At 40.3% G+C, this 24,680-nt stretch overlaps 1 protein-coding gene across 1 annotated transcript in view; it reads left to right on the forward strand.

Annotated features, from left to right (window-relative positions):
- Window positions 1–24,680, forward strand: part of LOC137325251 (ERI1 exoribonuclease 3-like) — a 322,541-nt gene that overhangs the window by 16,579 nt on the left and 281,282 nt on the right. The window contains exons 2-3 of the mRNA XM_067990123.1: window positions 11,478–11,775; window positions 22,897–23,013. Coding sequence (XP_067846224.1) covers window positions 11,485–11,775; window positions 22,897–23,013 — 408 coding nt within the window. The 5' untranslated portion in view covers window positions 11,478–11,484. The remainder of the gene's footprint in view (window positions 1–11,477; window positions 11,776–22,896; window positions 23,014–24,680) is intronic.

Consider the following 24,680-nt stretch of genomic DNA (forward strand, 5'->3'; position numbering starts at 1 on the left):
ACTTCGCTATACTTTAAAAAAAAGTTTAAGATCTAGTGGTTTGAAATTGTAATAGTTTTCAATTCTGCTTGGAAGGGGTGGGGTTGGAGGGGATAAATGTGAGAACTGGGGAATGGAAGATTTGTTTAATTCTGTTTTACATAAATAAAGTGGAGTCGCTGGTAAACCTATGGTGCAGTGGGCTAGTGTATTGTGTTTTCCTTTGAGGCCTGTTTTGAATCCAACCCAGAATGACGAGATAAAATTCAGTTTTAACCCATTCAGAACTGGTTTGACAGTTCTGGGTGGGTACAAAGCTGTTCCTAATTCAACACATTCAGAAAGGCCATAAGGATAGCTGATGGTATTGGAAACAAGGGGAAAAAATCATATCAGTGCTATGGAATAATTTTGGAAAACATTAGAAGCAGCATCTAATCTGTTGTATATGTGAGGTGGGAGTACTTAATACTTGTACTGGATGCAAGAAGTGGAAAGTAACTACCCTCTTGTAATTTCCCACCTCAAAAAAAGTAACACAATCAAATAATTTGAAAGAAAAAAAGTCTAGAAATTCTGTGACACTGAAGGTGGTCTGGCATACTTGTAACACCTGTAGGAGCTGCTAGTTTCATCAGTACCAGAAATTGAAAGGATTTCCATTACCAAGAACTAAAATCCCTCACATGATCACAAAATTCAACAAAAAATATAAATGGAATGGAAGATTAACCAGCTTGTTCACCTCATTGTCATTGCAGGGATATATGGTTTATAAGAAGAGTCTTGTGACTAGCTCTTCAGAAATTTGCTCCAAAGCAAAAAAATGTATAGTACTAATCATTTGGAATGTCCCTTCTTTCTAAGTTTATTACCAGATGGAATGAGTTCCAGGCATTCTTTATTTTGTGCACTCGACCATCCCAACACATTTACTTGTGAGTTATGGATCTTTCGCACTTATAAAACATATAAATTAATGGAATCAATTCCAAGGGACAGTATGGCGGAGTGCTTGTATAGCAATAACAGTACAAAACAGTCAGAATGGAATTAGAAGGGAAAGATTCTACGTAAGAAACTTCCTTGATTTCTCCATGGTTGTTACAGATTAACTAAATAGTGACACTCCCTATAATATAGTTATTTAGACTTTCAGAAGGATTTTGACAAAGTTACACACAAAAGACTTTGAATTAAACTAAAATCCACAGGAATCCAAGACAGAACATGGAACTGGATATGAAACTGTTTTTAAAAAAAATAAGAATACAAAAGCTGCAATGTCATATGAGCTGGGGGAAAAGTGTTGATTGGAGTTTAATAAGGATCAGTGTTTGGATCCCTATTGTTTCTAATTTTCATAAATAATATCTACTGCAAGATGGTCAAATTCACTAATGACACATTTAGGGACGATGTGGAGATGCCGGTGATGGACTGGGGTTGACAATTGTAAACAATTTTACAACACCAAGTTATAGTCCAACGATTTTATTTGAAATCTACAAGCTTTCGGAGGCTTCCTCCTTCCTCAGGTAAATTTACCTGAGGAAGGAGGAAGCCTCCGAAAGCTTGTAGATTTCAAATAAAATCGTTGGACTATAACTTGGTGTTGTAAAATTGTTTACATTTAGGGACAGCAGTAAAGATTATGGTTCGTTTTAAGCACTTTTATACTTCACAGTTAGTTATTTTTCTTTTTAAAAGTAAAAATCTAATTGACATTTTGATTTTCAGCAGACCAATTGACCTTCACTTCTCCCAAATTTACCTCAAAAGTCACATTCCCACATTACCCTCACACTGCCCTAGTTCACACATGTAGTCATCTGCCTCAGAATGCAGTTCACCGCGATACTATACCCCGGTCATAGAAACATAGTAATCCGTTCAACACCCCAGTCTTTCACAAAAGCATTGGGATGATTTTCAACATTTGCCCGTAATGGGCTGGCAGTGGGTGAAGCGATTCCACCACTTGGCCAATAACAGTAGTGCGAACCCCAAACCATTTTCAAGCTTTGACCTCCTTTGCATTGGGTTGGTGAGCTGATGGGCAGCTTACTGATCCAGGCATGGAATTCCTCGATCATTCTGCTCCTCCTGGCCCCACAAAAATACGCAGAAAAAGTTTTAGTGGCTGTTTTGAATGGCCTCCAGCAGTCCCTTTTAAAATCTGCATTGTCAAATAGGCTCCCGCATATTTTGGGTGGGAGTATTGCCCGTCCTTTTGCAAGTTCACCTGAAAATCGCATAGTGTGGTCAAGGGGCGGGTGTTTCTTTTTCATTTTCAACTGCCGACTCCCAAATTTTCCAGCATAAACAGAGCAGGCATAAGAACGTAACAGATAGGAGTAGGCCATTTGGCCCTTCGAGCCTGCTCCGCCACTCAATGAGATCATGGCTGATCAGATTCTGGCCTCAACTCCACTTTCCTGCCTGCTCCCCATATCTTTTGACTCCCTTGCTGATCAAAAATTTGTCTAACTCAACCTTGAATGTATTTAATGACTCAGCCTCCACTGCTCTTTGGGGCAAAGAATTCCAAAGGTTCACAACCCTCTGAGAGGAGAAATTTCTCCTCATCTCCATTTTAAATGGGCGACCCCTTATTTTGGGTCTATGCCCCCTAGTTCTTGATTCCCCTATGAGGGGAAACATCCTCTCAGCATTTACCCTGTCAAGTCCCCTCAGAATCTTACATGTTTCAATAAGATCTCCTCTCATTCTTCTAAACTCCAGTGAGTATAGGCCCAACCTGCTCAATCTTTCCTCAAAAGACAACCCTTCCATACGCGGAATCAACCTATTGAACCTTCTCTGAACGGCCTCCAATTCAAGTATATCCTTCCTTAAATAAGGGGACCAAAACTGTACGCAGTACTCTAGTTGTGGTATCACCAGCATCCTGTACAGTTGTAGCAAGAATTCCTTGCTTTCATACTCCATCCCCCTTGAAATAAAGGCCAATATTCCATTTGCCTTCCCAATTACCTGCTGCACCTGTATGCTAACATTTTGTGTTTCACGTACGAGGACACCCAAATCCCTCTGTACCGCAGTATTCTGTTGTCTTTCTCCATTTATGTAATATTTTGCTTTTTTATTCTTCCTACTAAAGTGGATAACTTCACATTTTCCCACATTATACTCCATCAGCCAAATTTTTGCCCACTCGCTTAACATATCTATATCCCTTTGCAGACACTTTGTCCTCCTCACAATTTACTTTTCCACCTATCATCAGTAAATTTGGCCACAGTACATTGGCTTCCTTCATCCAAGTCATTGATATAGATTTGTAAATAGTTGAGGCCCCAGCACTGGTCCCTGCGGCACCCCACTAGTTACAGATTGCCATCCTGAAAATGACCTCTTCATCCTAACTCTCTGTTTTCTATTAGTTAGCCAATCCTCTATCCGTGCTAATATATTATGCCCAACACCATGAACTCTTACCTTGTGCAGTATCCTTTTATGTGGCACCTTATCGAATGCCTTTTGGAAACCTAAATACACTACATCTACTGGTTCCCCTTTATCCACCCTGCTCGTTACTTCCTCAAAGAACTCGAATAAATTTGTCAAACACTATTTCCCTTTCATAAAACCATCTTGACTCTCGATATTATTTTGAGTCAATAGTCAATAAGGCTAATGGAATGCTGGCCTTTATATCTAGAGGACTAGAGTACAAGGGGGTAGAAGTACTGTGAGCAGTTCTGGGCACCGCACCTTCGGAAGGACATATTGGCCTTGGAGGGAGTGCAGCGTAGGTTTACTAGAATGATACCCGGACTTCAAAGGTTAAGTTACGAGGAGAGATTACACAAATTGGGGTTGTATTCTCTGGAGTTTCGAAGGTTAAGGAGTGATCTGATCGAAGTTTATAAGATATTAAGGGGAACAGATAGGGTGGATAGAGAGAAGCTATTTCCGCTGGTTGGGGATTCTAGGAGTAGGGGGCACAGTCTAAAAATTAGAGCCAGACCTTTCAGGAGCAAGATTGGAAAACATTTCTACACACAAAGGGTGGTAGAAGTTTGGAACTCTCTTCCGCAAACGGCAATTGATACTAGCTCAATTGCTAAATTTAAATCTGAGACAGATAGCTTTTTGGCAACCAAAGGTATTAAGGGATATGGGCCAAAGGCAGGTATATGGAGTTAGATCACAGATCAGCCATGATCTTATCAAATGGCTGAGCAGGCACGAGGGGCTGAATGGCCTACTCATTTTCCTATGTCTCTAAATGTCCTGCTGCTACTTCCTTAATAATCGATTCTAGCATTTTCCCAATTACAGATGTTAGGTTAATTGGCCTATAGTTACCTGCTTTCTGTCTCCCTCCTTTCTTGAATAGGGGCGTTACATTTGTGGTTTTCCGTTGGGACATTTCCAGAATCTAGTGAATTTGGGAAGATTACAACCAATGCATCCACAGTTGAAAATTGTCTCCTTTCTCAACCACTCCAGTTCATACTGGCATTCTTCTCCCTCTTGTCCCCCTCCCTCAGTACAACATGACACTACTCTTCTCCTTCCTCCTCAGTTCAACTTGGTGCTCTTCCTCCACTGTCCCATTCAAGCTGACTCACTTCTCCCTCTCTGCCCTCAATTCAATTTGGCACTCCTCTCTTTCTCGCCTGTCCCCATAACCCAGTTCAAGCTGGTATTCTTTACCCCCACCCTCAGTTCAAGCTAGCACTTTTCCTCCCAGTTTCATGTTGAGACTCTTGTCCCCGTTCACTTAATGCTGTGCGGTGATTCCATCCCTTTACGCTTTGGTAGGATCACAAAGCTGCAGTGAGGATGAAGGCCAGAATTTTTCTTCTTTTGGGATTTAACAGGGTTATTATAGGGAATCTCAGCGAGTAGTAAGCTGGGCTTGGTTCGATGGAAAGATGGCTCAAATCTTTTCTTCCCTGTATCACACTCTACCAAGAAGACTAAATTTGAACTTCATTTTCTTTGCCACAACTGATTTAGCATTCATTCTGAGGTCCAGGATATGAAAATGTTTTCTGATGACTTTTTAAAAAAACTGTGTGACTTTATCAAAACCCATTAATTGTGTTATAACCTTGTAAATAATCCCAGCCAGCTGTTCTGCATTTATTAGTATTACAAGAATGACTAGACACTGGTGATAGAGTTTTTCCTTTTTTTTTCTACCTCTTCCTTTTCCCTGCTCCATTTCCTTTTGCTTTTGTTCTATGTGCTGCTTCAAGTCATCAATTTAATACCTGCATTGTATTGAGCGTTTGGTACAACATTGAGATTTCCTCTTCACAGGGAACCCTACATCTTGCTTTTTTATCTCACAATTTATAGAAGTTTCTCATCTGAGCTGTAGGCTTACATGCAACACCAGGGCACCTTTTTATATTTAATTTTAAGCTATTATACCCATATTTAGATAGGAATTGTGTGTATGTGTTTTTGGGATGATAAGTCAAGAATCCCTTTTAAAATTTCTGTTTGGGAAGAATGCATTGGCACAAAAGAGTGATGTTCACATTGGATTTATTTATGTTCAGTCGATAATGATTTTTTTTGCCAGCTAATTTGAATTTTGTCAGCAAAATACAATAAATAGTTTATGGTAGCGCATTCACATCTATCTGATATTTTGTTTCAACAAATCAATAAATAATTTCTGTAATTTATCAATTTCTGCTGTTTACATTAAATAAACATTAAGACTAATGTGTGCCACAAAGTCTGTCTGTTAGTTTAGTGACATCATGATTGTTAGTAGCATGTAAGTAGCCAGTTTCTGTCATCAACTAGTTTTCAGAATTTGTTCACCAATTCCGTGATCTTGCCATTTGAATGCCGAATGAACCAGCATTTTTTAAAATTCATTTATGGGATGTGGGCGTCGCTGGCGAGGCCAGCATTTATTGCCCATCCCGAATTGCCCTTGAGAAGGTGGTGATGAGCCGCTGCCTTGAACCACTGCAGTCCGTGTGCTGAAGGTACTTCAACAGTGCTGTTAGATAGGGAGTTCCAGGATTTTGACCCAGCGACGATGAAGGAACTGTGATATATTTCCAAGTCGGGATGGTGTGTGGCTTGGAGGGGAATGTGCAGGTGCTGGTGTTCCCATGTGCCTGCTGTCCTTGCCCCTCTAGTTGGTAGAAGTCACGGGTTTGGGAGGTGCAGTTGAAGAAGCCTTGGCGAGTTGCTGCAGTGCATCTTGTAGATGGTACACACTGCAGCCATAGTGTGCCGGTGGTGGAGGGAGTGAATGTTTAAGGTGGTGGATGAGATGCCAATCAAGCAGGCTGCTTTGTCCTGGATGGTGTCGAGCTTCTTGAGTGTTGTTGGAGCTGCACTCATCCAGGCAAGTGGAGAATATTCCATTACATTCTTGACTTGTGCCTTGTAGATGGTGGAAAGGCTTTGGGGAGTAGGAAGGTGAGTCACTTGCCACAGAATATCCAGCCTCTGACCTGATCTTGTAGCCACATTAAATTATGTGGCTGGTCCAGTTAAGTTTCTGGTCAGAGGTAACCCCCAGGATGTCAATGGTAATGCCGTTGAATGTCAAGGGGAGGTGGTTAGACCCTCTCTTGTTGGAGATGGTCATTGCCTGGCACTTGTCTGGCGCGAATGTTACTTGCCACTTATCAGCCCAAGCCTGGATGTTGTCCAAGTCTTGCTGCATGCGAGCACAGACTGCTTCGTTATCTGAGGGGTTGCGAATGGAATTGAACACTGTGCAATCATCAGCGAACATCCCCACTTCTGACCTTTTATGATGGAGGGAAGGTCATTGGTGAAGCAGCTGAAGATGTTTGCGCCTAGGACTCTACCCTGAGGAACTCCTGCAGAGATGTCCTGGGCCTGAGATGATTGGCCTCCAACAATTATTACCATCTTCCTTTGTGCTAGGTATGATTCCAGCCACTGGAGAGTTTTCCCCCTGATTCCCATAGATTTCAATTTTACTAGGGCTCCTTGATGCCACACTCGGTCAAATGCTGCCTTAATGTCAAGGGCAGTCACTCTCACCTCACCTCTGGAATTCAGCTCTTTTGTCCATGTTTGGACCAAGGTTGCAATGAGGTCTGGAGCCGAGTGGTCCTGGCGGAACCCAAACTGAGCATCGGTGAGTAAGTGCCGCTTGATAGCACTGTCAACGACACCTTCCATCACTTTGCTGATGATCGAGAGTAGACTGATGGGGCGGTAATTGGCCGGATTGGATTTGTCCTGCTTTTTGTGGACAGGACATACCTGGGCAATTTTCCACATTGTTGGGTAGATGCCAGTGTTGTAGCTGTACTGGAACAGCTTGGCTAGAGATGCGGCTAGTTCTGGAGCACAAATCTTTAGCACGACAGCCGGGATGTTGTCGGGGCCCATAACCTTTGCTGTATCCAGTGCACTCAGCCGTTTCTTCAGCATTTGACCATGTTATATTTTTCAGTAAAATAGTTCCCTGAGAGACCTCGAATGCAGTTCAAATGTCAGGAGATTAAAATTTACAGTGGCCTGGCTATCCAAAAAAAAATCTAAGTACCTTCTGACTGAAAATTTAAATAAGGCAAAACATAATCTATCCCAAACTTTACTGCTTAGAAATTTGTTACCTTACATTAACCTGTTTGAGCTGAAAAAGCTACACAGTATTAATTTTATATCGCAAAACTGCTCATTTATACTGCTGTTTTATTTTGGTGTGTAATCAGAGCTGAAGTAGCATTTCAGATAGACTGCACCATAAACTCATGACACTGCTTTCCCATGGTTTCACTCCTATCTGTTGAATTGTAGACATTAAATTGGCACCAATGGCTTTTCTTCACTTGTCTGCCCAATCACTTCTAGTGTACCCCAAAGTTTCAGAAGTGGCCCTGTTCCCTTCACCATTTAATACTGCCCCTGGCAATATTGTTCAGAAGCATAGCTGAAGGAACTTCTGGAACTTGCTCCTTTTGGGATATATGCCTTCTTATCTCCACCCCCCCCCCACCCACGCCCCTGCCCCCCCAAATCTATCTTCAAAAGCTTCCCAAAAACCCTTCCCTTCAATCCTGCCTTTGTCACCCCCCCCTCCCCACCCCATAACCTTTTTTTAAAACCAATCAGTGCCGTTATTACTGTGCATTGGAGGCGTTGATTGGACTCCCATACCTTGTTGGATGTTACTTTAGTGTTTGACTAATACAAGGGATGGATCTAGAACTTTGCCTGATGAACATAATAAAAGCATTGAATCAAAAGAAAATTCTTTAACAGATGGCTACTGTACGTTAGTGCTCGTGTTTCCCTTGCCCTTGGGGCGGAAAACTGTGATTTAAAAAAAAACCAAAGGAACTGTGTAAAAGCTGCACCTGGAGCTACACCGTCTAATTCTTTTCTAAAACATTGAGTTACTGAAAGTCCTTGCTGTTCCTGGCATCATTTATTATTTTTGGCAGTCAGCTTTTCACTGAGCGACGTGGTAGAAGATGATGTTCGGGAAATGAATATTTTTCCTTCCCTCTTTTTGCCTTTTGTGTGATTACCAAACATTCCTAGGTCTGGTAGTGTATAAAGGAAGTCCAAAACTCCCTCTGGACTGCGGTGTTGCAACTAAAATGGCCTAGATTTGATTTTTTTTGCACCGTGCACTACTGCTAGTGTATTTGTTGAGCATGGTTCAGAAAGCACATGTTGCTGTTAATTTTATTCCACAAAGTGGATATTTGTGCTACTAAACTAATGATTAACAGTTCACGTGTATTTCCACTGCTTTTTCACTTTGCCAGTGTCTTGGTGGTACGTCCAGGAGAATGGTTGGTTGAAAAGGATTTAGGGGTTCACGTGGCTACTTCTGTGCCATCCTCCTGGCTTGGGATCAAAAAGGAAGAAGTGTGGGGATGAGTGGTTTGAAAAAAATCAGTTATCTATGTGTGCATGGAACCTTCTGTGAGGCATTCTGGCACACAATAAACCAGATTTCTACATGTCCATAGACAAGAACGGGTTGGTCCGCTCTCGCTCTGCGCTGTTTTTATCCCCGCTCCGCGCTCGCTGTTTCCCGTCGCTCTGGATCCCTTATGAAACAGTGATCGTAATATGATAGAATTTCACATCCAGTTTGAGAGTGAGGATCTTGGATCTGAAACTACTGTATTAAACCTAAACCAGGGCAATTAAAATGACATGAGGACAGAGTTGGCTAAAGTGGACTGGGAAAACAGATTAGAAGGTGGATAAGCAGTGGCAGACATTTAAAAAGATATTTTATGACTCTCAACAAAAATATATCCCAGTAAGGACGAAAGACTCCACGAGAAGGGTGGACCAACCATGGCTAACTAAGGAAGTTAAGAATGGAACAAGTTAAAAGAAAAGGCATACAACATGACAAAGATTAGTGGTAAGCCCGAAGATTAGGAAAACTTTAGAAACCAACAAAGGAGGACTAAAAAAATAATAGAGGGAGAAAATGGATTGAGAGTAAACAAGCAAGAAATATAAAAACTAACAAAAGTTTTACAAGTATATAAAAAGGAAGAGAGTAGCTAAAGTCAGTATAAATCCCTTAGAGGATGAGACTGGGGAAATAATAATGGAAAACAAATAATGAAAAACAAAGAAATGGCAGAGGCATTTAACAGATATTTTGTATCTGTCTTCACAGTAGAAGACACTAAAAGCATACCAATAATAGTAGATAATCAAGGGGCAAAGAGGAGGAAGGATCTAAAAAACAATCACTATCACAAGAGAAAAAGTACTAGGCAAACTAATGGGTCTGTAGGCTGACCAGTCCCCTGGACCCGATGGCTTGCATCTGAGGGTCTTAAAAGAAGTGGCTACAGAGATAGTGGATGCACTGGTTGTAATCTTCCAAAATTCATTAGATTCTGGAAAGGTCCCAGTGGATTGGAAAACCGCAAATATAACTCCCCTACTCAAGAAAGAAGGGAGAAAGCAGGTAACTATAGGCCAATTAGCCTAACATCTGTCATTGGGAAAATGCTAGAATCAATTATTAAGGAAGTAGTAGCAGGACATTTAGAGACTCAAAATAAAATCAAGGAGAGTCGACATGGTTTTATGAAAGGGAAATCGAGTTTGACAAATTTATTTGAGTTCTTTGAGGAAGTAACAAGCAAGGTGGATAAAGGGGAACCAGTAGATTTAGTGTAGTTGGATTTCCAAAAGATGTTTGATAAGGTGCCACATGAAAGGTTACTGCACAAGGTAAGAGCTCATGATGTTGGGGGAAATATATTAGCATGGATAGAGGATTGGCTAACTAATAGAAAACAGAGAGTCAGCATAAAGGGGTCATTTTCAGGATGGCAATCCGTAACTAGTGGGGTACCGCATGGATCAGTGCTGGGGCCTCAACTATTTACAATCTATATCAATGACTTGGATGAAGGAAGCCAATGTACTGTGGCCAAATTTGCTGCTGATACAAAGATAGGTGGAAAATAAGTTGTGAGCAGGACAAAGTGTCTGCAAAGAGATATAGATAGGTGAAGCGAGTGGGCAAGAATTTGGCATATGGAGTATAATGTGGGAAAATGTGAAGTCATCCACTTTGGTAGGAAGAATAAAAAAGCAAAATATTACATAAATGGAGAAAGACCACAGAATGCTGCGGTACAGAGGGATTTGGGTGTCCTCATACATGAAACACAAAATGTTAGCATACAGGTGCAGCAGGTAATTGGGAAGGCAAATGGAATATTGGCCTTTATTTCAAGGGGGATGCAGTATAAAAGCAGGGAAGTCTTGCTACAACTGTACAGGATGCTGGTGATACCACAACTGGAGTACTGCGTACAGTTTTGGTCCCCTTATTTAAGGAAGGATATACTTGAATTGGAGGTGGTTCAGAGAAGGTTCACTAGGTTGATTCTGCATATGGAAGGGTTGTCTTATGAGGAAAGATTGAGCAGGTTGGGCCTATACTCACTGGAGTTTAGAAGAATGAGAGGAGATCTTATTGAAACATGTAAGATTCTGAGGGTGCTTGACAGGGTAAATGCTGAGAGGATGTTTCCCCTCATAGGGGAATCTAGAACTAGGGGGCATAGACCCAGAATAAGGGATCGCCCATTTAAGATGCAGATGAGGAGAAATTTCTTCTGAGGGTTGTGAACCTTTTGGCATTCTTTGCTGCAAAGAGTGGTGGAGGCTGAGTCATTGAATATATTCAAGGCTGAATTAGACAAATTTTTGATCAGCAAGGGAATCAAAGGATATGGGGGAAGAGGCAGGAAAGTGGAGTTGAGGCCAGAATCTGATCAGCCATGATTTCATTGAATGGCAGAGCAGGCTCGAAGGGCCAAATGGCCTACACTTGTTCCTATCTCATCTCATCTCATCTTATGTTCTTTTAACACCAGTCAACTGAATAGGTGATTTTTTGAATATTTGCTGTGTTCTGACATGCAGCTTTCAAATTACTATTAGTTGTATAAATCGTTATGCTACTTTATGCTTTCCTAATGCTCTGAATTTCTATTGATTCGTTACAGAAACCCAATGGTGCTGTTTACCTGTTGGATCAGAAGTGCCAACTTTCTTCGTATTTTACACACAAGTTCTGGATTGGGAAGATCTTCGGTATTTTTGTTCTCTTCTGAGAGAGCAAGTGTAGAATCGGTTTTTAACAGGCGATTCTCAGATATTCAGTCATTTCCTCTGTCGGTTGATAATAAAATGGCTTCAGGACGGCAGCCTTCATCCAAATCACCTTTCCCTCCACAAATTTACCATAATTTTTTGGTTTTGGACTTTGAAGCAACGTGCGATACACAATTGATAAAGCCACAGGTATTTTTGTAGAATAAATCTTCTCATGTTTTTCTCCTGGAAATGCCTTAGCAACGCTAGAGAACAGATATTTATAACAGTGTCTTTATGAGCCATATAATAATTATCTTCTCTCAATATGCGATGTTGATCCAGGATTCTGAACTCAGTAGTCCATTCAGACGGCCATGTCCAATTTGTAGGAGTACAATATTATGTTCTGGGAGTCAAAGTGGAGAAGAACATGGTGCAGTAATGATGTTCTGCTTCTAGATGTCTTTAGCATACTTTGTAAATATATTTTAATATTTACTAATTGCAATAGTGACATCTAGTGGCAAATAATCAACATTGCAATTGCATTTAATTTTATTCATTGGAGAGTTTTGCTACCTTAGATAATTTCTGTAATATATGGTTAGGTCTAATACTGACAAAGGATGTGTTAGAGAAAGGATGTCTTGTGTAATCTGACTAATGGAGAGCTCTTTTTAAAAAAAAGTGTTCTTGCCAATATTGTGAAATAGCCGAGAGTTGCAGTGAGTGCATACTGCACTTGAGAAACAGCACTAATAAAGAAATACAAACAAGAAATGTTAAAAACATGGAACTTACAGATTGTGTAATGCTGCTGGAGAAAGTCCCTAATGGTGCAAAACCTTTTTTCACCCCCCCCCCCCAACCTTTTTTCTCCCTTTTCAGACAGCTGGTACACAAGTGCTGGAATCTCTGGTCCCGTCTCAAAAAGGCCAATTCTTTATGTGTGAGCCTAGACAATGAATGTTGGCAGGCTGTTCAGCTGTAGAGTGTGCCATTACTGAGCTTGATCCTACTCCTAGCTGACAAGCATCCACTTGCATTTACATCAGAGGTCACTGGATAGTGAGCATGAATGAAAACTCTCACTGATTTTTCACCTTCGTAGGAACATAGGAATTGCTAGATGAAAGAAGACCAAGATAGTTTGCCTTCTACCATCCTGGTAGTAGGATGATATAATGACAATGGAGTTGTTGACTCATCATAGTAATAAATCTCTATCAATTAGTCTACAACAGACCCAGAAATGACATGAGGAAAACCCAGTGGTGGAAACTTTGGGAACCACAGGTCCAAAATCACCTTTTTTCTCCCAAGCATACTACACCTACCATATATCATGCCTCAAATTACTCATATAATGTATGTAGCAAAATGTTATTTTCTGAAAGAAATCTATCTAATTTTCATTTGAATGAATCAATACTAACTGCTTCCACCATCTCCCTGAGGAATCTTCCATAGATTGACCACTCGCTCACTAAAATATTAACACCCCACGACGGGGGTGGAGGTTAAAATTTTTAAAATCTGAAACCTGACCCCAACCTGCCTTCAACTTCCGGTTTTAATGCTGCGGGGTGGGCGACTAACCTGCTCGAGAGACGCGACAGTTATTTAAATAAATTAATGAGGCTGCGTGCTTCAAATTGTAACAAACTTTTACATTTAACGGCTGCGGGCTGGGTTTCCCAGGGCTCGGGAAGCCTGGCAGTTGAAGGGAGTCGCGAACAGCCAGATCCAGCAGTTAAGTGCCATTCCAGCACTGCTTGTGGGTCAGGGGAAGCAGGGGTTCTTTCTCTCGGCCCCCAAGCAGACCTGCCAGGATCGGCCTCCCCCCCCCCCCCCCCCCCGCCCCGCCCCCCCCCCCCCCCCAACCATCCCCCGTGATCTGCCGCCGCCACCCCCAGCACCCCATATCCCCAGCGATCTCTTCAACCTCCCCCTCCCGACCCACGATCTCTTCAACCTTCCCCCGGCCCATGTACAATCTCTTCAACCATTGTTTCTGCAGATTTGTTTTGAAATTACAGCACCGGCTGTGTCCTCTGGTTCTACTGTTCTGGACAAGCTGAAATAGCTTGTCATTGTCCACGTTATCTAGTCCCTTTTAGAATCCTAGAAACAGCAATCTTATCGCCTCTCAGACTTCTGTTTTCCAGTGAGAACATGCCCAATTTACATAATCAAATCAACGTTCCTGGTCCATAGGTGCTGAAGCTAATAATAGTGCCTATGCTACTGCCCTAGCTGAGACCAGCTAACTCAGCACAGATTGGGAATTGAACCTGGATACCATTTAAGGTTTAAGTCTGAAAAAAGTATATACAAGGTTTAAGTCTGAAAGAAGTATATACAAGGTTTAAGTCTGAAAGAAGTATACACTGTCAGCTGTGACTCAGTTGGTAGCACTCTCGCCTCTGAGTTAGAAGGTTGTGGGTTCAAGTCCCACTCCAGTGACTTGAGCACAAAATCTAGGCTGACACCTTAGCGCAATACTGAGGGAGTGCTGCACTGTCGGAGCTGCCGTCTTTCGGATGAGACATTAAACCGCGGCCCTGTCTGCCCTCTGAGGTGGACGTAAAAGATCTCGTAGCACTATTTCGAAGAAGAGCAGGGAAGTTATCTCTGGTGTCCTACTCAATATTTATCCCTCAACCGCCATAACTAAAAGCAGATTATCTGATCATTATCTCATTGCTGTTTGAGGGACCTTGCTGTACGCAAATTGGCTGCCACGTTTCCTACATTACAACAGTGACTACATTTTAAAAGTATTTAATTGGTTGTAAAGCGCTTTGGGACGTCTGGAGGTCGTGCAAGGTGCTATATAAATGAAAATATTTCTTTCTTTCAAGGGGAATCTAGAAATTTTAGCAAACAGGACGTACGAACAATATCAATTAATCTGGCATGGGCTTAGTTTCCACTTTGCTGCTTTTAAAAAAAACTTAAAGGTACATCATGTGTAGTTTGTGTCTACTCTGTACTAAAATTTTTATCTCACCTGAAATATCACAAGTGGCAGTCAGATGGCATGCCAGCACCTTGTAGTTGACAACCTTTACCATTACTAAGGTAGCAATTGCAGGGTCCTGATATTCATTGGTCATTTTGAGTGCAGAATCACCTGCAAAGCTGATTTAATGGTGGTTTCCACTGTAGATGAAAGATAACTTTAACATTTTTTTTCCAATAGAGGGAAAACAAGGGATGTGGGTATTTTGTTAAAGTTATTAGTAAATCATTAGGTTAAACTTCTTCATCTAGCTTGAAGTATCCTTTTTAATGAGCAAATTATTTCACCATCAAGGTTTCTTTCTCTCTTTGATTTGAAAAAATCTATTCTCACTAACTTTATTAGGGAGTATATGAAATCATCAATTCCCCCCACCCCCAATTTCCTTTGGTTTCGCAAGACAACTCCTGTGGATGAAAGTGAGAGTGGGTGATTTACCCCCAGACCTCTGCTTATGTCTCAGAGCGGGTCAGAAGGAATTCTTTGACAACTCTGCCTTTAATTTTTTTTCCCTTTCCTGCACAAAGAAGTGCATAGCCTCTGATTCATATATTCCCACAGCAGTGCAGCTAAGATTAGGAATTTCATAGTGTGAGGGGTGAGGGAAATCAAACAAATGTGCTTGAATGTGCACTGCCATCATGCCAACTCACCATGTTCGCCAATTCTTTCTCACCAAAATTCAAACCACATTAAAATCCATCGGCCTTTCCTAAGTTCTTCAGTTAATTTGTCCAGATATTTTTGAATGTTGTGGTTTCTCCTGTTTAAGTAGCACCTAAAGGATCAACCTTTAATGGCTTATTAAGTACAATTATAGCACTATTTTCAGACCAATAAGTACACAGCTCAATGTAGTAGTGGATTTGCATTGTAGTTTCCAAAATCTTTTTAATCACGTCCCAGATGCGATTTCATAGAATCATAAAAGGTTACAGCACAGAAGGAGGCCATTCGGCCCATTGAGTCCATGCTGACTGTATGCAAAGCAATCCAGTTAGCCCCACCCTTTCCCCATAGCCCTGCAGTTCTTTTTTCTTTCAAGTATTTATCTAGTTCCCTTTTGAAGGCCGTGATTGAATCTGCCTCCACCATTCCCTCCGGCAATGCATTCCAGATCCTAACCACTCACTGCGTAAAAAAGATTTTCCTCATGTCGTCTTTGGTTCTTTTGCCAATCATCTTAAATCTATGTCCTCTGGTTCTTGACCTGTCTACCAATGGCAACAGTTTCTCTCTATCTACTCTGTCTAAATCCTTCTTGATTTTGAATACCTCTATCAAATCTCCTCGCAACCGTCTCCGTTCCAAGGAGAACAACCCCATCTTCTCCCGTCTATCCTCGTAACTAAAGTCCCTCATCCCTGGAATCCTTCTTTGATCAAGTTTTTATTGTATAAGGAATGCATATATGTGGATTATATTTGTTTACCTTGGTTACAGGGAAAATTTGACTGGATCACCTCAAGGTGGAATGAAACAATGACCAAAAGCAATGATGTGCTTTTCTTTTACTCCAAACGGTTGGGGATAAAAATGGCATTTGAAAGGAAAATCACTTAAACCAATTTTTAATAATCACTGTAAACTTATCAGTTACTGATTTGTAGAATCAAATTCTTCATCGAAGCAAATTTTATTCATAATGCCATTAGTAATGATATGGGCAGTCCTATGCTATGCAAATATGCTTTTCTTCCAATATTACATATCATTGTATATTGTGAAATCCCCAGTAAATTTAATCCTGCACTTGTTCTGAAAATGTAGGCCAATTCATTCTGTACTGCTTTTCTCTTAACTGAAATCTAAAGGAAAAGAATAAAGTATAACATTATTTCTAAGGTGAGCACTTCTTTTCTAATTGCCTTGAATCCCTTTAGACATCACAGCCCTGGACATCAGGCATCAAGACTCATCTGTCAAAGTGTAAATCAGCAATTAAAACACAAACACCAAAATGTCAAAGATGACCTAGAGCACAACAGGGCTGACAAACAAGTCTGGACAAATCAGTGGATAATTTATAAGCGTTGCACTAAAATCTAATTATTTGGCAATTCTTATTTGCAGTTAGCTTGCGCTGTGCAATAAATTTATCATGCCATAAATTATTTAGAAAAGGCTATGGTGTAAATTAAAACAGAAGTGTATATTTAAAAACAAGTTCCTGTACACCCATTTTACATATGTTGTAATTTGTTATCTAGAGGGTGGCAAGGAGTATCTTGTATTGTTTCTTAAAATAGATTTTACTGTAACTTTTAAATGTTACTACCAAATCTGAGCCAGATCATCTGGAGAATTTTGGAAGGCATTTTTTCTCCCCCAGTACTGGGAGTCGGGCCATCGCAGGTAATCTTTGATGGTCCCAGATGACTTGTAAGGTATATTGTGTCTGCCAGTACGATAAATTCGGATGAGATATCTGGCCTAATCGCATGGTACACAAGTGGAAGCCAAAAATTCCACAAAAATGATAAACTGTCAACACAAAAGGAAAGGTAGATATTGTAATATTTTACACACAAAAATGTCCACTGGTGTGTTTCAAGGCAGTAACATTTCAGGGTTGAAACATTATTAATAAACCACTTGAGTTTCATTGTTATGGTTTACATTTTATCTCAACCTCTCCATATGCTGCAGTCTTGTACCACCCTCCAAAATTGTTCTATCGCATTTGAAAACAGTGTAATGAAAAGCCTGGCAACTCTTTTTTAAGTACCAGAGTAAATCTCTGTTATTTGCTTTTATAGAAATTATTGTATTCCCTTCATCAAATTACTTCAGCAGAAATGGAAGATAAATCATGGTTAAAGCACTCCCAGGTCAGAATTTATACACTTATAACCCTAGTTATATTGGTAATTCAAAATCAAAGCATTCTAAACTTCTCCATGCTGTATTTATGGTTGTAAAGAGATTACTAATGGCCCATTGTGGGCTAGTTCAGATTTAAACAGACTTATGAACATACAAAATTGATGGGTGGGAAAAGACCAGTTGGTCCATCAAGCCTGTCCCACACCATGATGGCCGGAGCATCATGACTTAACATTTCCTTACCCCCTTCCCCCCCCCCCCCCCCTTCCCCTTTCCCCCTGCCTCAATCTTGGTCAGTGGGTCTGCTCTTGAATTCTGGAGAAAATGGTTTCAGTAACACTGGTGGGCAGTTTCTTAGTCTGGTTTGCCAGTCACTTGAAATGGCTGGCCTTAAATGTAAAGCTGTCATTACATATGTCATTGACTCAAGCATGCATGGTAGTGGTGTCCCATTGAGTCTGCAATGTGTCATCAGTTAAACGGCCACGAGTTATTCAAGCTGGGTGAAGCTGATCCAGAATCCAATATGAAAGGTTCTTGATCAATGATTTCATTCTCAATATAATGGGTCATTAGATACTGACCACAGCTCCACCTAACCTGCCTCAGTAATGTGTCTTAACTCTAACCACAGAAGGTCACCCATACTGTACCAGTGTGATGTGAGTGGGATTGTCAAATTAGTGGGCAGTTTTATACTATGATTTTGTATCCATTGGGTATTGCTTAAATTCGGAAAGAATACTTTTGTTTCATCAGTCTGACTTGAATTTGAACATAGGTCCTGGAGTTGAAAGGACAGTCTGTAATTCTCTTGCATCATGTCACTCACAAAATATTCAGTTCTGGTATAAACTGTAATGAAAGTAAATTGCAGATTATTTCTTGATAAATTTGAAATAGTGACACCCCAATCAGTAATCATGTGTGAAGGATGTGGATTATGCCGACTCTGGTGCCAAACGGATCAAAATTAAAACCCTGATTTAAAAAGAAATTGAAATTTGCTTTATTTGTAAATAATAATGGCTCTATCTTTATCTCAACAATGATTTTTGTGATTTTTTAAAAATCATTTGATTACAACCTTGTAATCACTCCTATTTTTTCCATTGTTATCTGCATAGTTTCATACTTTAACTGGCAGATAAAACATCGTTACTGAAACTGTATTCTTGAAAATTCCTCCCATATACCAGAACTGATATACATTAGCTCAGCACTTCTGTGCTTCGGGAATGAGTTTGGAGGATACAGTCTTCGTGCGGAGATGATTGTCTTTAGGGAACAAAATTGCATTTTTATAAATCATTCTAAAATTTATTTTTGAAATTACTTTCACATCAGTTTACCTTTACTTTCAAAGTTCTCCTCTCCTTTGTGTAGATCCTTGCATGCAACAGTTGTCAGATGAGGAACTTGCTGCCTTCTTAATAAAGGGCTGCACATTGTGAGTTGGCCTTTTATTCCCCACTCATCATAAACTGATCAGTAGCATTTTATTCCCTAGGCCAGAATTTGTTTTGCTGCCTACCATTGGTACGTGCAAGCTAGACTCAAACAGATTGCTGACTAAACCATTAACTTGGGTTAACATTTGCAATGATAGAAATGGGAAACAAAAATCAAAAACATCAAAGTTATCATTACTATACATTTAATGGAAAGATGCTACCAAAGAAATTCCCATTTCAAGCAAGAGAGAGGAACATGTGGGAAAAAAATCATATACTTAACAGATATACAATTAATTGGAATTCTATAGAATGTAGTGCTGTATCAATTGTACAAAGGTTTTCCTTGTGTGTTCTACACGCTTCACTATGTCCAACTGATAATGTCCAGCTTTAGATTTTTGTTTCAAATTCTACGATATTTCCTGTGGTATTGCTCAGGAACGCAGCCACAGAACTTGGGACCTGTATTGGGAGTGCCGTGGGGTCTTGGAGTAGGTGTCTGGGTGAGGAGCAAATAGGGAGACTCGGGATAGTCTGTCTGCTGCTGAAGCAGAGTCAGAGCACTTGGACGAGCTTCTAAGAAACATGTCACATTTTAATAACAAGCTGGTATGACCTGCTGTAGGAATGGCACTTCATTGGGTATTGAAGTCACATATGCACGGAGCCTGAAAGGTCATACGTGTTTAGAGAAATAAAAAAAAGGGTGTCCGAAGCCCCAGTTGCACAAAAAGCTATAAGAAAGGAGTGGATCTGGAGAGGGGGTAAGCTTCTGGAGCAAAACTTATTTGGCATATTTCCAACAGGGTATGCAGACATTTATGGGTAATCTTTTATGTAAGTTTTTATGTGTTTTGTTTTTAGTACCAAAACCTCAACAAAATTGATGGCAGTTGAATGAATATGCATAAAGCAAGTTGTTTGTTGATTCTGCATTCCTAGTTTTCTTATCTGCTTGTTCATTGGTAGATTGCCCATCTGGTCCCTAATATTTCAGGCAATCAGCATCGTCCAGCTAACTGTTGTTAGTAAATATATTTGAGCCGAGAGCATCAATGTTATGGGAACATCATCACCTCCAAGTCGCACTCAATACTGATTTGGACATCTCTTGCCATTCCTACATCACAGCTGGGTCAATATATTGGAATTCCATTTCTAACATCATTGTGAGAGCACCATCACCACAAGAACTGCAGTAATACATAGGAACATTGGAACAGGAGTAGGTCATTCAGCCCATCGAGTCTGTTCCACCATTCAATCAGAACATGCCTGATCTGTACCTCAACTCCATTTTCCTGCCATATCCCTTGATACCCTTGCCTAACAAAAATCTATTAATCTTAGTCTTGAAAAAAATCAATTGACCCAGCATCCACAACCTTTTGGGGGACAAAATTCCAGAATTCCACTACCCTTTGTGTGGAAAAAGTGCTTCATGACTTCACTCCTGAAAAATCTAGCTCTAATTTTAAGATTGCACCCACTTGTTCTGGGTACCCCTACCAGACGAAATAACTTCTCCGAATCTACTCTGTTGAATCTTTTTTTTTATCATTTTGAACACCTCAATTAGTTCACCCCTCAACCTTTTAAACTCAAGGGATCACAAGCCAAGTTTGTGTAACCTGTGCTCATAATTTAACCCTTTAAGCCTCTCTATCATTTTGGTGAATCTGTGCTGTACCTCCCCCAAGACCCAAAACTAAAAGCAGCACTCCAGATGAAGTCTGACCAAGGCTCTGTGCAACTGAAGCATAACTTTCTTTTGTATTTCAGCCCCCTTGAGATAAAGGCCAACATTTCACTAGCCTTTTTGATTACTTCTTGTACCTGTGTGCTAACCTTTAGTGACTTGTGTAACTGGACACCCATATCCCTTTGTTCCTCCACAGTTCCTAGTCTCTCACCATCAAGAAAATATTCCGATTTGTCATTCATGAATCCAAAGTGGATGACCTCACTCTACCCCACATTGAATTCTATTTCCCACAGTTTTGCCCACTCGCTTAATCTGTCTATGACCCTTTAATAAGAACATAAGAACATAAGAAATAGGAGCAGGAGTAGGCCAATCAGCCCCTCGAGCCTGCTCCGCCATTCAATAAGATCATGGCTGATCTGATCCTCACCACTCCCCGTAACCCCTAATTCCCTTTACTTCTAGGAAACTGTCGATTTCTGTTTCAAATTTATTTAATGATGTAGCTTCCACAGCTTCCTGGGGCAGCAAATTCCACAGATCTACTACCCTCTGAGTGAAGAAGTTTCTCCTCATCTCAGTTTTGAAAGAGCAGCCCCTTATTCTAAGATTATGCCCCCTAGTTCTAGTTTCACCCATCCTTGGGAACATCCTTACCGCATCCACCCGATCAAGCCCCTTCACAATCTTATATGTTTCAATAAGATCGCCTCTCATTCTTCTGAACTCCAGTGAGTAGAGTCCCAATCTACTCAACCTCTCCTCATATGTCCACCCCCTCATCCCCGGGATTAACCGATTGAACCTCCTTTGTACTGCCTCGAGAGCAAGTATGTCTTTTCTTAAGTATGGACACCAAAACTGTATGCAGTATTCCAGGTGCGGTCTCACCAATACCTTATATAACTGCAGCAATACCTCCCTGTTTTTATATTCTATCCCCCTAGCAATAATAGCCAACATTCCGTTGGCCTTCTTGATCACCTGCTGCACCCGCATACTAACTTTTTGATTTTCTTGCACTAGGACCCCCAGATCCCTTTGTACTGCAGTACTTTCCAGTTTCTCGCCATTAAGATAATAACTTGCTCTCTGATTTTTTTCCTGCCAAAGTGCATAACCTCACATTTTCCAATATTGTATTGCATTTCTAACTTCCTGCTCCCATTTACACAATTTACTGTGTCTCCTGTCTAGTGTCATCTGCAAACTTGCACATAGAACTCTCTATTCCTTCATCCAAGTCATTGATATATATGGTGAGAGCTCTGGCCCCAGTGCAGGTCCCTGGGAAACACCGTTTGTCACATTCCACCAACCATAGTACATTTTCTTTATCCCTATTTTCTGTCTCCAACCTCCCAACCAATTACCAACCTATGTCACAAGATTTCCTCCAATTCCATCCTCTTTCATTTTTGTTAATCTCATGTGGAACGTTATCAGATGCCTTTTGGAAGTCCATATAGTCAACATCCACAGAGACTCCCTTTCGCACCATGCTAGTGACCTCAAAAAATTCAACTAGATTAGTCAGACGTCACATACACTTCACAAATCCATGCTAACTCTCTTTGATCAATTGATACTTGTTTAAGTGCACAGTCACTCTGTCCCTGTTGATGGATTCCAGTAACTTCCACACAACTGATGTTAAACTGACAGCGCTGTAGTTTCCCAATTTCTCCCTCCCTCGCTTCTTAAATAATGGAGTGACATTTGCAATTTTCCAATCCAAGAGAACAATTCCAGAATCTGGAGAGCTTTGAAAAATTATGACTAACGCATCTGCAATTTCCTCACCTATTTCTTTTAATACCCTAGAGTGGAAACTATGCCCTGGAGACTTGTCTATCTTCGGTCCATTATTTCCTCCATTAACATTTGTTTTGCTTACATTAAATCCACTAAGTTCCTCCTCTTGAATATTTTTAGGTCCCCTTGTACTGTTGGAAACCTACCCACTCAAGGAAAAGGCCCAACACCACCTTCTCAGGGTAACTCGAGATCAGCAATAAACCCAGCCTTGCCAGAGTCCCCACATCCCGAGAACAATTTTTTTTAAAGCAAACGCTTTGTATGTGTGACACTTTGAAATGTTATGGACCCATGCTAGAAACTAAATTTAACCAGGCAGAAGTATTTTAAAAGCAGGATTTACTTCTGAAAAATCGTTGTAATAATCATATATTTATCATTGCAAAACAGGACCTAGGTACTTGTACCGAACAAAAATCCTGTGCTTTATGCAGATGTCCAAGGGAGAAGAAATTAATTTGTTCTTTACTTTTATTTGTCATTTCTTTCTCCCCCAGGAAATTATAGAATTCCCAATCCTAAAATTACATGGCAAGACACTGGAGATTGAATCTGTGTTTCATACGTACGTTCAACCAGTTGCACATTCACAGCTGTCACCTTTTTGCACAGAGGTAAGGATTTAATTAACTAACTAGGATCCCTGTACTTTTACCTTGCATGTAATCTACCTATATTAGTGTAAAAATGTCATCTGAAAAAGATGTTATATTTAAACGAATGATTTTTTAAAATATATAATTGCATTTGTCAAACATTGACTAATATTCAGTAGATAATGGATGTTGACCTTTTCCGATTTAAATTGGGAAGGGTGGGGAGAAAGGCAGTATTTCATATTGCGTTTAAGTGATACGGTCGAAATGCAAGTTTATTGCTGAGAAACTGCCTGGGAGTCCACGTATGTTTGTGGTGTTTGCTGAGATAATCTAAACGATCTTAGATGATGGTTTAGTGATCTCTGGTCACGATGTGTTAATTGCTGCAATGACCCTCAGTTTTGGGATAAAATAAGTTTGGTTCACCTTGCAGGGCTTTTGCTTTAGCTGTTTGACCACTTTGTGATTTGTGTGAATCAATTGAACTTCACCCTTCTGAAGGCTGTTGATTAGTTAATAAATAATTATGAAGGTTGGTCTGAGAATTGATACAGCAACCTCTAAAGGGGTTCAATAGAGATACAGCAAATTGCTGTATCCTGCAATCTTTGGGATTTATCACTTTTTTAAGTTTGATGTCCCTTTTTTAAACCAGAATGCAGACCCTCCCCTGTTGAACACCATACAGAGGTAGCTAGATTTTAGAAGGTTACGTGCAAACAATTTGGGGTAGAGTTTCCGCTTTGGGCGCAAACGGGAAATTGTGTCCGAAATGCGCTTGAAATTGTGCTGGTTAGATTACACTTAAAGTTTCCACAAAAATTCATTTACGTAATTACAAATGTAAAATCATCCATGAACCAGTACAATTAATTGGGCAGCGTAATAGAATGTAATTGATTCTTTTTTTTCCCTTTCCATTTAAAAAATATTCCTCAAAGTATTTAAGAATGGTAGCTTGGTGCAGTTTTATTAATACAGCTAAAAATGGGTTTATCACCAAAAATAACTATTTTTAATAAGCATGCCATCTTCTGCCTGTGAGTAACCTGATTTAAAATCACTGAGAATGACCTTATAAAACTCTACTATAATTTCACTGGTGTACACTAGTCAGTTTCTTAGCAAAATTAAATATTTTTTGATATGAAAAAATGTTTAAAGCATGCCTACATCTGCCTGTGCACCTAAGAAAATGAATGCAATTTGAAAAGCCTTCCTGAACCAGCGGAAGGGGTGGAACCTCGCAGATTTGACCTGGGGCGTGGCCAGTTTTGTAGGTGGGACCTGATTCGGACAAATTAAATCTTGAACCAGTGAGAGAGATCGCAGAAAACAGGAGCATAAGTGGTTTTGAGCGTAACTCGCGTTTTAAATTCCCCGATCTTTTGTGCTGTAATCTGGGTGCAAAACTGGCAGAAACAAGCGGAAACTTCTCCCAAATGTACTTATGAGTGACCGCCAACGTACGTTTCTTTTGACAATAGAATTTATTATCTTTGACTATAATTGTGCTTCAGGAAGAACCAGTTGAAAAGTCATTCTACAATGATATTTTAATTCTAGTTGAGACTTAATAAAACAATTGAAAGTATTTTTTGTAAAAACATTTTTCATTCGGTAGAACAGGCAACAGTTACAGGTTTCAGTTCCAGGTGGTGGTTAGAATGGAATTTGTTAAG

This window comes from Heptranchias perlo, chromosome 9, assembly GCF_035084215.1.
Source record: "Heptranchias perlo isolate sHepPer1 chromosome 9, sHepPer1.hap1, whole genome shotgun sequence".
Lineage (NCBI taxonomy): Eukaryota > Metazoa > Chordata > Chondrichthyes > Hexanchiformes > Hexanchidae > Heptranchias > Heptranchias perlo.